The following is a 12,945-nucleotide window of genomic DNA, read 5'->3' as shown; positions in this document are numbered from 1 at the left end:
TTATCAGATTGAGTCTTTAAGGATTTGAGAACACTTGATGTATGTCTTGCCGTGCTTATCTGTGGTGACAATGGGATATCACGTGATCCACTTGATGTATGTTTTGATGATCAACTTGCGGGTTCCGCCCATGAACCTATGCATAGGGGTTGGCACACGTTTTCGTCTTGACTCTCCGGTAGAAACTTTGGGACACTCTTTGAAGTACTTTGTGTTGGTTTGAATAGATGAATCTGAGATTGTGTGATTCATATCATATAATCATACCCACGGATACTTGAGGTGACATTGGAGTATCTAGGTGACATTAGGGTTTTGGTTGATTTGTGTCTTAAGGTGTTATTCTAGTACGAACTCTATGATAGATCGAACGGAAAGAATAGCTTCGTGTTATTTTACTACGGACTCTTGAATAGATCAATCAGAAAGGATAACTTTGAGGTGATTTCGTACCCTACCATAATCTCTTCGTTTGTTCTCTGCTATTAGTGACTTTGGAGTGACTCTTTGTTGCATGTTGAGGGATAGTTATATGATCCAATTATGTTATTATTGTTGAGAGAACTTGCACTAGTGAAAGTACGAACCCTAGGCCTTGTTTCGAAGCATTGCAATACCGTTTTCGCTCACTTTTATCATTAGTTACCTTGCTGTTTTTGTATTTTCAGATTACAAAAACCTATATCTACCATCCATATTGCACTTGTATCACCATCTCTTCGCCGAACTAGTGCACCTATACAATTTACCATTGTATTGGGTGTGTTGGGGACACAAGAGACTCTTTGTTATTTGGTTGCAGGGTTGCTTGAGAGAGACCATCTTCATCCTATGACTCCCACGGATTGATAAACCTTAGGTCATCCACTTGAGGGAAATTTGCTACTGTCCTACAAACATCTGGACTTGGAGGCCCGACAACGTCTACAAGAAGAAGGTTGTGTAGTAGACATCAGACCGCCACCCGAATCGGAGAGCCCTCAAGCTCAGGCTCCGGCGAGTCCACGATGCCGGAAAGGGATGGAGAGGATAGCCTCGCCGGCATGTTGGAGCACACTGAGACATACCCATCGACAGAGACACCCAATTAGTCCTTGCTTCCCTCCACAACATCATTGTGATCGCCCTTGGGGGTCGGCTTACGGTTTGGGTAGAGCCCTCTAGCCACCGAGCCCATGTTGTTCCATGTTGATTCCGAGAAGGGGGAGGCGCTAGAGTTGCCATCATTGTTTTTGGATTGGTCCCCCTTCGGATCCTCATTGTTCTTGTCATCAGGTTTGAATGAAGCAGCAATTTGGGGGTGGAAGGAGTGGGGGGGTTTCCAGGCGCATGTTGATGCGAAAGCCTTTGGTGTGAGGATAAATCTCCAGAAAGCCCCGAATCCGCTCCGAAAAACGACACCAGACTTTCACGCGCACGGGGCCCGGGCGGCTAATGGATTCCTCGTCCACCTCAATGGGCTTCCCAATGAGTTCAGCAAAGGCCATCATAGAAGGAGCATTACGAAGCAATGGAGGAACGTCGTCCAGGAGGACCCAATGATCGGAAAGATGGTTGAAGCTTTTGCGTTCAGAGGAGGCAGCCACCACTTTGACAGAGATGTTGTCAATGGCCAAGGTGAAATTTGCCCCACGAGAGCACCATGTGAGGCTTTCAGGCGAAGGGAAGATGAGAGAGAATTCTTTCGGACCTAATTGCTCGAGACGGCAATCCCAGCCATCCGCGTCCCAAGCCTTGAGCTCGTCCTAGATAAGCTGGATGGGAACCTCATCTGACAAGACTCGCATGACCGCAGTGTTGAGAGGGGCGACAGGAGGGCCAAGATTGTCGGCCGAGCCAACCATGCCGAAGAAGCCACAACCAGGAAGGGCATAGCCAAACATCTTGAAGGAGGGGGCGCACGACGATTGGGACACTCAGTAGTAAGTGGCCGTCGGCGCGGCAGATAAGACAGAAGGGTGGAAATTTACACCCGACCTGGAAGTAGCCGGGGCGGTGGCAGGCAAAGCAAGTCATCCCTGACGCAGCAGGAGGAGGGGCAGCACCAGAACTAGGATTAGAGATAGGGACGGCCGGACCAAAAGCCCCCGAGCTCTGGCCCCCGTCACGGGAGGATCACGAGGACGGAATTTAATAGCTTTGGAATTGTTACCGGACTAGCCACCAAAGCCGCCATTGTTGTTGAAGTTGTGAGAGGCACCACCAAATCTGACCGCCCCACCGAAACCCCGATACAGATCAGGGCCCGGAGGCGCGAAACGACGGTTGTCACTGGGGCCGGGCGAGGGAGCAACCGGGATGGGAGGGATGGGCGGCCTAGGTGGGGTGGGAGTAGAGGAGGGGCGGAGGAGGAGAAGGCGTTGGCGTTGGGGAAGCCCGGCGGGTGGTCGTCAGGACCAGGGCCAGCCGGAGCAGCACCAGCAGACGGGCCAGGCGCCGTGGAACCCCAACCGCCCTCCCGACCAGCATTGGGCTACGAGGGGGCACGACCATGGCGGCCTTGCGTCGTTCCTCTTCGAGAAACCAAGGCGGCGGCGTCCCCCACCGCTCCCGCTCCTGCGCCTCCAGATCGCGCTGAAGCTTGGCCCGAAGCTCAGCCACGTAATGCAGCTCGGCAGCCGCGTCCGCCCCTTGCTCGAGCGGTCGCTTGCCATTGACGTTGCGGTCGGCCGACGGCTCGCGAGACATGACCGCCGCGGCGAAGGAGACGGAGAGTGGGGGCGGAGGAGGAAGGAGGGACATAGATCTGGCTAGGTGGAAGAAGCGGCGGATCTGGGAGCGGGAGGCAGGAAACCCTAGGGTTAGGTCGCGGGCGCCACGAGGGATCCATAAATAGCCACGGGGAGCCGGACTGGGCCCAGAACGATGCGAAGGGGTTGGGTTAGGATGGGCTAGGCCCACGGGGGATGGGAGGAGGGGGAGGCCTCAGGCCGAGGAGCCACAGGCGGGGGGCACCAACTGGGCCAGGGGGCGGCCCAAGATGTGCGGTCAGCCCAGCGGGCACAGGTGACCCACAAGCCGCACAGCCGCAACCACCCACACAGCTAGGGTTCCGTCCGCCCTAGGAGGACCCGCCGCCGGCGAGTGCGCCGCCGCAGACGAAGGAGAAGGAGGAGAGATGGAAGCGCCAGAGAGGGGAGAGGGGAGCGCCAAGGAAGCCACCGGCCCAGACAGCCGCAGCACGGGGGAAAGAACCTTGAGGCGGCGACGATGCCCCACCTGCGTCCAAGGACGGTCGCCCGAGGCCAACGGCACCGAGGAAGAGACATCCACAGAGGAGGAAGGGGAGAGGGAGCAGGTAGAGGGGCAAGAGGGCCGCGACCTCGACGTCGGACCCCGAGCGCTCCCCAGATCCGGCAGGAGCAGCGGTTCATCGTCCTCGGAAGAGTCATCGCTAGCGCCCGGATCCAGGGCCCAGAACCGATTCGAGGGCGCAGGGCGGAGAGGATGGCAGGGGGAGGTAGGCAGAGACATGCGACGCGGCGGGGACGACCATGGGAGGGAGGCGAGCGAGCGGCGGTGGCGAGAGCAGCGGGGGGGAGGCGGGGAAAACCACAGATCCAGCATCCCTGCCCACCGAGCAGGAAGAACCGTGGGATGGAACCGGCGTAAGGAGGCGAACAGGGGAGGGAGCGGGGGCGCCGCCATCACTGCGCCGGCACGTCGCAGCACAGGGGAGGGGTGAGGAGGGAAGGGAGGGAGGGTGGTCGCCGCCACGACGCCAACCAGGTCATCCCGACCAGGAAGCAGGGGAGGGGAAGGAGAGGAGCGGAGGGAGAGCCATCAGGTAGTCCATGCAGTTTGCTTCCATATGAGGCGAAATCTGTATCCAGTGTTAGTACCAAAATTTGCTTCCAATGCAACTAAATAGATACCTAAAATCGTTTATATTTCCAGTGTCCCAAAACTACATTAAAAATTGCCCCCGTATCAAGTGAAAATTAACATGCTTCATTGGTTCGTATAACATGTTTCCAATGACCTAAGTATTTGCTTCATTCCTATCTCCAAAATCGTAGGCTTCATATTCTCATATATCCCATGTATTATGTCTCCACCATAATATTTGCTTCACTCTGCTATCCATGTGCTTGCTTCCTTGCGTGCTTTATATATTAGTGAACCGACATGGTGTGAAGTCGTTGACGACGTTGGACAAGGTGATCAAATTTGAAGCATGCATCGATTGAAACATGAAAGCAAGTTGTATGAAGCAGAGGAACATAATGTACTCGAAGCATGCTTCCATGGAAGTATGAACACATGTTGTATGAAGCAGAAAAAACATGTAACTTAGTCGCATTACTTGTTGAGAAATTTCTTTGATACCAACAAATGATTGCTTTGATCTACTGAAAATTTATGTACAAAATAGCAGTGTATTTTTTTCACAAAAAATAGCGGTGTATTTTGTTTTGTTATGCATAGACAATACAGTGGCCGAAAAATTGTTTCTAGTGTGACATGGAATTGCTTACAATAGAAGAAAAAAAGATGTTTCCATAAATCAAACATTGCTTCTAGATATGTTAGAATCTCCTTCCGAAGAAAATATTATTTGGATCCAAATAGATCTTTTTTTTTCAGCTCGGGCTAGATACTAGCACATTGCCGCTTCGATGGAGATCATCGCTAATAGCATCTAATCTTGCCCACCCACGATCTCGTCGCTGGGCATGGCATGAGTCGCATGGCCAGGGGCTCTTTTGTTCTTCCACACCATCGTAAGTTAATGTTGCACATACAACTTGAGGCTATGGTAACCGCGTCATCGAGGGCAGCGGCGAGCAGGACTCACAAATGGTTCTGTCACCTACATTCCAAAAAGTTTACATAATTTGGTTTGGAAGCAAAAAAATCTATATCAAAGAAGAATGCATGGTAAACTGCATTAAATGAAAGAAACATATGCACAATGCTTATGAATCATGGATATTGGAAGCACTAATCCTGAGCTACGTCAGCATAACTAGTAGCATGTAGAAGCAGAAGGATAGGCATTCGACATTGTGGGGAGTAGGTAGTACAGAATATTTGAGAAACCAATGATGCATAGTTGGCATCATGCAGTGCAAAACATCTGTACATTAGAAACATATGTGACAAGAGAGACGGCTTTGATCTAACACAACATAAATGGCAGGATGTATCGGACAAATTTGAGAAGCATGATTGAAGTGCGGCAGTACATCTATGGCAGAAGCATTAAGCATATATATACACAGGATACATCGGAAGTTTGGGGACACATGTTGATTGTCATATGTTTGGGGACACATGTTGATTGTCATATGCTTCAACTTGCATGTTTAAATACTTGAATATATATGCTAACAGCATCCATCCGCAATGCAGTTTGATTGGATAACTTTATACAATTTTTAGTTTGTTTTTCACCAAAAATCCGGCTATTGTTTTTTAGAAGCTGGATATTCTAAAAACCTACTAATATAGCACATATATTTTAGTAAATTGTTTAGTATGTGTTTTATAAAAAGGTTCAGTATATATATTAAAAGGAGTTCACCATATATGAAAGAAATGTTTAGTGCGTATTAAAAATGTTCATATATTAAAAAATGTTCAATGTGACTAGGATGGAGCAGTCATTTTCTCAACATATCATTATCTTTTCTTTTGCAAAGATATGCTTGAATCCGAGATCAGCGATGTTTTAGAAGGACTGAGAATGAGCATGCAACGGTCAAGGTTACCTATTATTCAATCTGACAGTTTGCTGCATTGACGGACAACTCATTGGATCTTTCAGCTTATGGACATCTAAATACTGGAAATCAAAAAGCTTCTGGAACCTCATGGGTTTACTCCGCGGAAAATTGTATCTCGTTAAAGTAGGGTTGCTTATAGTCTTGCCAATATTGACCACACAGGAGGTAGCATCGCTTGTTAGTTGCACCATGTTTTAGACAGTGTTCCTACCTTTGTATTAGCATATTGTAACACTATTACCGAGGAATAAAACCCACCATTCTCCTGCGAAAAAAATGTTTATCGTATACTAAAATGTTCAGTGTGTATATCAAAAAAAGTTTGCCGTATATTGCAAAACCTATATAAAAAATAAAATGCAAAATAATAATAAGGAAAAACCAAAGAAACCTAAGATCTGAAAAAAAAATAAAAAAAAGACACACATAATAAAAAGATAAGTCAGCGAAGGTGGCGAGCGGAGTGGGACGTGTCTGAAACTACGGTATAGAAACAAATCTGCCTCTACATTGGCAAAAAAAATAGAATGGTACAGTCGTCAAGCGCCTAGACTTCTAAGATTGTGTCCGAGGTTTGAATCACGGCAGAGCACGCTATTTTTCGTTGCTTTTATTTCCCTGTCTGACTGACAAGTGAGACCCACACCATTAGGATTAACGGAAATTGTATCAAATTGTGTTGTTAGATAAGTTATTGTACCATTTTTCTGGGTTTTTTAGTTTTTGTATGTTCGCTGCAAGTTCTTGTACTACAGGTGTAATTAACTCAAAGAAAAATTTGCCCACTGCCAGAGATAGAGCAACTGGGCGATTAAGCTCTCTGGATAAAGGCAACTGCATGGGACAACTACTCTGGAAAAACTTTGCAGAGGCCACAGCGCACTCACCATGTAAGACCATGATTCAATCAGTCAACGGCAAGGCCGTCGAGCCGAGCAGCATCGCCACGAACATGTTGCCCGGGCCTGTAGCACTCTAGCAACAATGTTGGGGCCGAGAAGCTGACAGCGGCCAAGTGGTGTTGTTTCGACGCCACAGCTCTTGTCAAGCATTCCGTCTAGCAAGTCAGGTGCACAGAAGATTCAGCCGCGGGCAATTTGTACAGACACGGTAGCGCCGGACGCCATGGCGGTGGATGGAGTTGCCGGAGTATTACCGTGTGGGGATTTGTAGGCACGGAAGGGATCGCCGAAGTGACAGCCGTAGCCAGCAGCTAGCACGCAGTGCTATCGGGCAAACTTCCCTTCCATCTCATCTCCGGCGCTGTCTAACGGAGATCGAGCACCTGGTGGGCATTGCTGTTAAGGGAATGTCAGAATCGAACACTGGGAAACAAGAACAGCCGACAGAGCAAAGAATTTAGGCAAATCAGAGAGATTTCTGACATTTCTCTTAGCAACAAAGATTACATCGACACCATTAGCAGAACAACGACCACAGTTACGAAGCATTAAACAGCCTACAGCAACATATGCGTGTTTCTAAGCCTTGGTGGCCTTCTTGGGGGACTTGGCGGCCTTCTTGGGAGACTTGGGCTCCTTGCCCTCCTTCTCCGCCGTCTTCTTGGGGAGCAGCACCGGGTTGATCTTGGGGATCACACCGCCGTGCGCGATGGTGACGCCGGCCAGCAGCTTTCCGAGCTCCTCGTCGTTCCGGACGGCGAGCAGCAGGTGCCGCGGGATGATGCGGCTCTTCTTGTTGTCCTTGGCGGCGTTCCCGGCGAGCTCCAGCAGCTCGGCGGCGAGGTACTCTAGGACGGCGGCGAGGTAGACGGGGGCGCCGGTGCCCACGCGCGGGGCGTAGCGGCCCTTCTTGAGGTAGCGCCCGATGCGGCCGACGGGGAACTGCAGCCCGGCCTTGACGGACCGCGTCACCGACTTCTTCCTGGGGCCGCCGGCCTTGCGCCCGGCCGCGCCCTTCTTGCCCTTGGCTGCAGCGCCTGAGACATCCATTGCTAACGACGGGGCTTTTGAAGAAAAGCTGGAGAGGGGCAGAGAGATTTGGTGATGGTGGATTGCGGGGTGAGTTGGTGAGAATGGGGCAGAGGAGGCAGAGTATTTAAACGGGGCGAGGAGACGGTGGTGGGCCCGTCGATCCGCGTGCGCGCGCATCGGACGGTTGGATCCGGAGGGGAATGGACGGCCGTGATGGCCAAAATACCCTGGGCGTCTCGGATCGGTGAATGACAGGAGGAGAAAGTGATAGTGATAAGATTGGAATAGTACTAGTATTAAATTCCGACGAAATTTGAGGGGCCTTTGTTGGAGAGTTGGGTCAGTTTACACAATGTTTTTTTTTTCGGGTCACTTTACACAATGTTTGTAAAGATGTCGAGATGACTGATGAAAATGACACTGTTAGATGGAAACTTACTGGATTAGGGAAACTGATAGATCCATGTATAATATGGTAAAAGCAGTACAAGAGGATTTTCCCTTGGACAAGTCCTAAGAGCATCTCCAACAACCCGCCTGACAGGGTCTAGCTACGATATGTCGAACTTTGCAGAAAACGGAGTAAACACAAGCTAATTTGAGGACGAATTTGGAGTGGATTGCTGGTGGATCTGAGCCACGAAATTTAGGGTTCGCCAGCTGGAACACGGCGGCTTAAAGGGCCAAGCCCAGAATCATCCAGAATGCCCTCTCCACAAGCCGGAGGAGAGCTTAAAAAGGGGTCGAGCAGGTGAAAAGCAAGATAGCGACAGGTTCAGTTACATAGCTCTGGGGTAAAGTTCAAAAGAGACGTTACAACGGCATGAGCCGCACATCTTGAGATCAACGGCTGGGAGTGAGTCACTTTAGCGCGAAGCGGTAAGTTCACTGGCGCCGTAGGATCGTGAATCGACGGCTGCTATGCTCTTGGACAAATGAAACGGTATTGTAGGCTTCTAACTGTTTGTCACCTGTAACTCTGTCCTGACAATTCCCCCCGTTGAAAGCAGTCTTGTCCTCAAGGCTGAAATTCTGGGAAAACTTTCTGGATGAAAGCCGCGTCTTCCCAAGTTGCTTTGTCGGCTGGTAGGTTGATCCATTTGACCAGCCACTGTACCACTGGAATGCTTATGTCTCCTTGAACTCTGGGAATTAGTTTGCATTGTAGAAATGCTTCCGGCTGGATGAGATGTGACCATCGTCATCCAACAGAGGCAGTTTTGGGTTAGGTACTGCATCAGGGCCAAGGTGCTTTTTGAGCTGACTAATGTGGAATGTAGGATGGAGTTTGCAACCAGCCGGAAGGAGAAGTCTGTATGCCACTCCTCCAATCTTCTCCAAAACTTCGAAAGGCCCATAATATTTAGAGTGTAGTTTTAAGTGCATGTGGATGCTGAGACTAGTGTGTCTGTATGGCTGTAATTTTACATACACCATATCCCCAACATCCAGCTGTTTGCCAGATCTTTTTTCTGTCTGCAAAGTATTTCATTCTTTCTTGTGCTTTCAACAAGTTTTCTTTGATCTGCTGAGCAATTGCATCTCTATCCAGTTCAGCTTGTGTCATCACCTTTAGGTGGGGACAACATGAGTTCAGCAATGAGTGGTGGTGGTTTGGCATACAGTGTCTGGAAAGGTGTCATTTCAGTGAGGTATGGAAGCTGGTGTTATACCACCACTCAGCCATAGATAGCCACTGATACCATTTCCCTGGATGTGCAAAAGCCATGCATCTCAAGTAGTTTTCCAGGCATTGGTTCACTCTTTCAGTTTGGCCGTCAGTTTGAGGATGATAGGAGGTACTAAGGTGTAATTTCACTCCCATTTTGGTGAACAGTCTCTGCCACAATTGACTGGTAAGATCCTGTCTCTGTCAGTTACAATGACAGTAGGAAGTCCATGAAGTTTGAATATGTTGTCAGTGAAGGCCTGTGCTAAAATTTTCACAGTGATTGGGTGTTTAAGGCCAATGAAGTGGGCATATTTGGTGAACCTGTCAACCACCACAAGTATGAGGTCCTTGTTTTCAGACACAGGCAGTCCTTCCACAAAATCCATGGAAATATGGGTCCAAGCAAAATCAAGGACGAGGAGGGGTTCTAATAGTCCAGGGGAAGGGGGATGATGAGCTTTGTTGATCTGACACACAGGGCACTGCTGCACAAATGATTTAACTGCTTGTCTCATGCCAGGACAGGTAAACAGTATCTTCAATCTGTGATAAGTAGCTCTTTCTCCTGAGTGTCCTCCCAATTCTGAAGTGTGAAATGCTTGCAAGAGGGAAGCTCTTAATTCAATGTTGTTTCCAATGAGAATCTTGCCTTTGTACCTCAAAACTCCACTAGTTAGAGTATAGGGGGGTATCCCTTAGGAGCAATAGCTAGTTCAGCTATTAAGTCAGAGCACTTCTGGTCCTTGTTGTAGTTGTTTACAACTTCTTTGATCCAGATTGGTACTGCAGCAGTAGTTGTCAAGGCCTGCAAGGCATATTTAACTTTGGACAGTGCATCTGCAACTTTGTTTTCTTTTCCCTTCTTGTATTCCACTGTGAATTTGTAGCCCAAAAGTTTAATGAGCAGTTTGTGTTGAATTCCCTCAGTAAGTTTCTGTTCTTGTATATGTTTAAGGCTATGTTGATCAGTTCTAATGATTATGGAAGATGAAGCAAAATAATGTTTCCATTGTTTTAGAGCTTCAATGATGGCCAGAGCTTCCTTGTCATAGGTGGACCAGCTTGCTCCTTTTGGGCCCAGGGATTTACTGAGGAAAGCTATTGGTTGCCCCTTTTGCATTACAACTGCTCCAATGCCATATCCAGATGCATCTACTTCCAAAGGGGAGGAGTAGTTAGGCAGTGCTAGGACTGGGGCTTGTGTCATACAATTTTTAAGAGTTTGAAAAGCATGTGCTTGCTTTTCAGACTAGGTGAAAGCATCTTCCTTCAGTGCATCAAACAGAGGCCTGCAAATAATTCCAAAAAATTTAATGAACCTCCTGTAGTATCCTGCTAGTCCTAGAAAACTTCTGAGTTGAGTGACATTTTTAGGTGTGGGCCATTGGGTGTGCTTCCACTTTGGCAGGATCTGTTGACACTCCTTCAGCAGAAATGAAAAAACCCAGATATTCCACTTTCTTTTGTGCAAACATGCACTTGGACATTTTAGCATACAGTTGGTGGTCTCTCGGGGCTTTGAAAACCATTTTTAAGTGTTTCAAATGCTCCTTATAGGATTTGTTGAAAACCAATATATCATCAAAGAAAACTAGAACACAAATCTTGAGATATGGCCCCAAAACTGAATGCATCAGTTGGTGAAAAAAGGTGGCCCATTAGTAACTCCAAAAGGCATAACCAGAAATTCATACAGGCCCATGTGTGTGCTAAAAGCAGTTTTCTCTATATCTTCTACTTTCATTCTGATTTGATGGTATCCACTCCTTAGATCAATCTTAGTGAAGATTGTTGCTCCATGTAGCTCATCAAGGAGGTCTTCAATCATAGGAATTGGATATTTGTTCTTTATAGTGTAGGCATTCAATTTTTTGTAGTCCACACGCAGTCTCCAAGTTAGATCTTTTTTCTTAACCAGTATTGCTAGAGAAGAATAAGGGCTGCTGCTTAATCTGATTATTCCTTTCTGAATGAGATCTTTAATGATTTGCTCCATAGCATTCTTTTGTTGAGGGGGCATCCTGTAACATCTTTGGTTGATGATAGGTGCTCCAGGTTCTAGATTGATTGCATGATCACAAGATCTCTTGGGTGGTAGGCGTGCAGGTTCTTGGTAGACATCCTGAAATTATGTCAGTAGTTTGGATATTTCATATGTGTGTTCCTGCACTTGCCCATTATCCATTGTGACAGGTTGCATCCATAGTAAGGCTCCAGATAACATCTCATCCTTAATTGACAGTGTCATGTTAGGAAGATCAAATGTGACTGGGCCGTGTTTATACATCCAGTCTGCCCCTAAAATCATGTCATAGCCAGTGAGTTTCAGTACTCTGAAATCTGAACAGAAGGATTTTCCTTGGATGCTGTAAGATTGCTGTTTGCATGAAAAATCACTTAGTAGTGTTCCTCCATTTGCTACAGTCACTTTAACTTGCTTAGCTAGTGTTAGTTCACAATCAGCTCTTAATGCTATCAAAGGGGAGAGAAAAGTGGTAGTGCTACCACTATCAACAAGAGCTAGGGCCATGGTGGATCCAATTTGCACTTGTAAAGTGAAAGTGTGCTTAGGTTGTTCTTCAGGAGTACCATTTGCAGCACGCATGGATATTTTTAGTTGCTGTGAATCTGAGATTTCCTCCTCAGTGTTAGTTTGTTCCGCTTCAGCATCTACAATATATATAACATCAGGATTTACTGTACTTTGTTCTTGTAGAGCTTGAATTTGGGCGTTCTGAGACATTTTGCACACCTGTTTGTGCCTAGGAAACCAAGGTTCTCTGCACTTGTAGCTAGGGCTGGAATTCGAGCCGAGCCGAGCCAGCTCGGCTCGACTCGCTAAAGCTCATTTCATTAACGAGCTAACTTGACTCGACTCGCTATAACGAGGTCAAATCCAAGATTGGCTCGACTCGTATAACTCGCGAGCTAGCTCGTTTAGCTTATTAAGCTCGTTTACCTTGTTAAGCTCATTAATGATATGAACATAAAAGCATACGAATATGATAAAGTGATTACTTGGGAATGTAAAATGTACATTTTAAACATGTACAATGTTCACAAACAATTGTAAGCATGTACAAGCTTAACTTACAATTGTCAGTGCCATCAAGTCAGCACAATGTACATGACCATTGACCACAAACAATTTGACATGACCAAAATGATCAGCAAGTTAGTAACATCTACATGACCAAACAATTGTAATTTCCTTGAACGTATAGGCATAGTGTTGTGTGCCTAGGATGCAGGGTGCTTGGCTGATCTTTTGTACCGAGCCTAATGAGTTACACGAGTACTTGTGAGATCGCTCGTTTAACTCGTTTTATAAACGATCTTAAACTAAAGCTTGGCTCAACTCGTTAATCTTTGAGTTCGAGTCGATTCGAGCCGAGTCACGAGCTACTCATTTAGCTCGCGAGCTTCGAGCTTTTTTTCCAGCCCTACTTGTAGCAGATCCCCTTTTCTCTTGCTTGCTGGATGACAGTAGCAGCAGGAACTACAGGATTGCTGGCAGTTCTGTTACTCTCAGTAGTAGCAGGTTTCCTGTAGTTTGTTGTGTAGGTTTTATAGTTGGTAGTTGTGGGGCTGGATTTCTCTATTCTCCTTG

At 47.3% G+C, this 12,945-nt stretch overlaps 1 protein-coding gene across 1 annotated transcript; it reads right to left on the bottom strand.

Annotated features, from left to right (window-relative positions):
• Nucleotides 1–7,087: 7,087 nt before the first annotated feature.
• LOC123097869 (histone H2A) lies at nucleotides 7,088–7,764 on the bottom strand. Its single transcript, XM_044519718.1, has one exon. The coding sequence runs from the start codon at nucleotides 7,679–7,681 to the stop codon at nucleotides 7,211–7,213; it is 471 nt and encodes a 156-aa protein (XP_044375653.1). The 5' UTR covers nucleotides 7,682–7,764; the 3' UTR covers nucleotides 7,088–7,210.
• Nucleotides 7,765–12,945: the final 5,181 nt, after the last annotated feature.

Source organism: Triticum aestivum, chromosome 4D (genome assembly GCF_018294505.1).
Source record: "Triticum aestivum cultivar Chinese Spring chromosome 4D, IWGSC CS RefSeq v2.1, whole genome shotgun sequence".
Lineage (NCBI taxonomy): Eukaryota > Viridiplantae > Streptophyta > Magnoliopsida > Poales > Poaceae > Triticum > Triticum aestivum.
Note: the sequence above shows the minus strand (reverse complement) of the source record. Positions and strands in the feature narration are given on the sequence as shown.

Coding starts and splice junctions, on each gene's coding strand:
- LOC123097869 (XM_044519718.1), bottom strand. CDS start 7,681: ATGGATGTCTCAGGCGCTGCAGCCAAGGGCAAGAAGGGCGCGGCCGGG.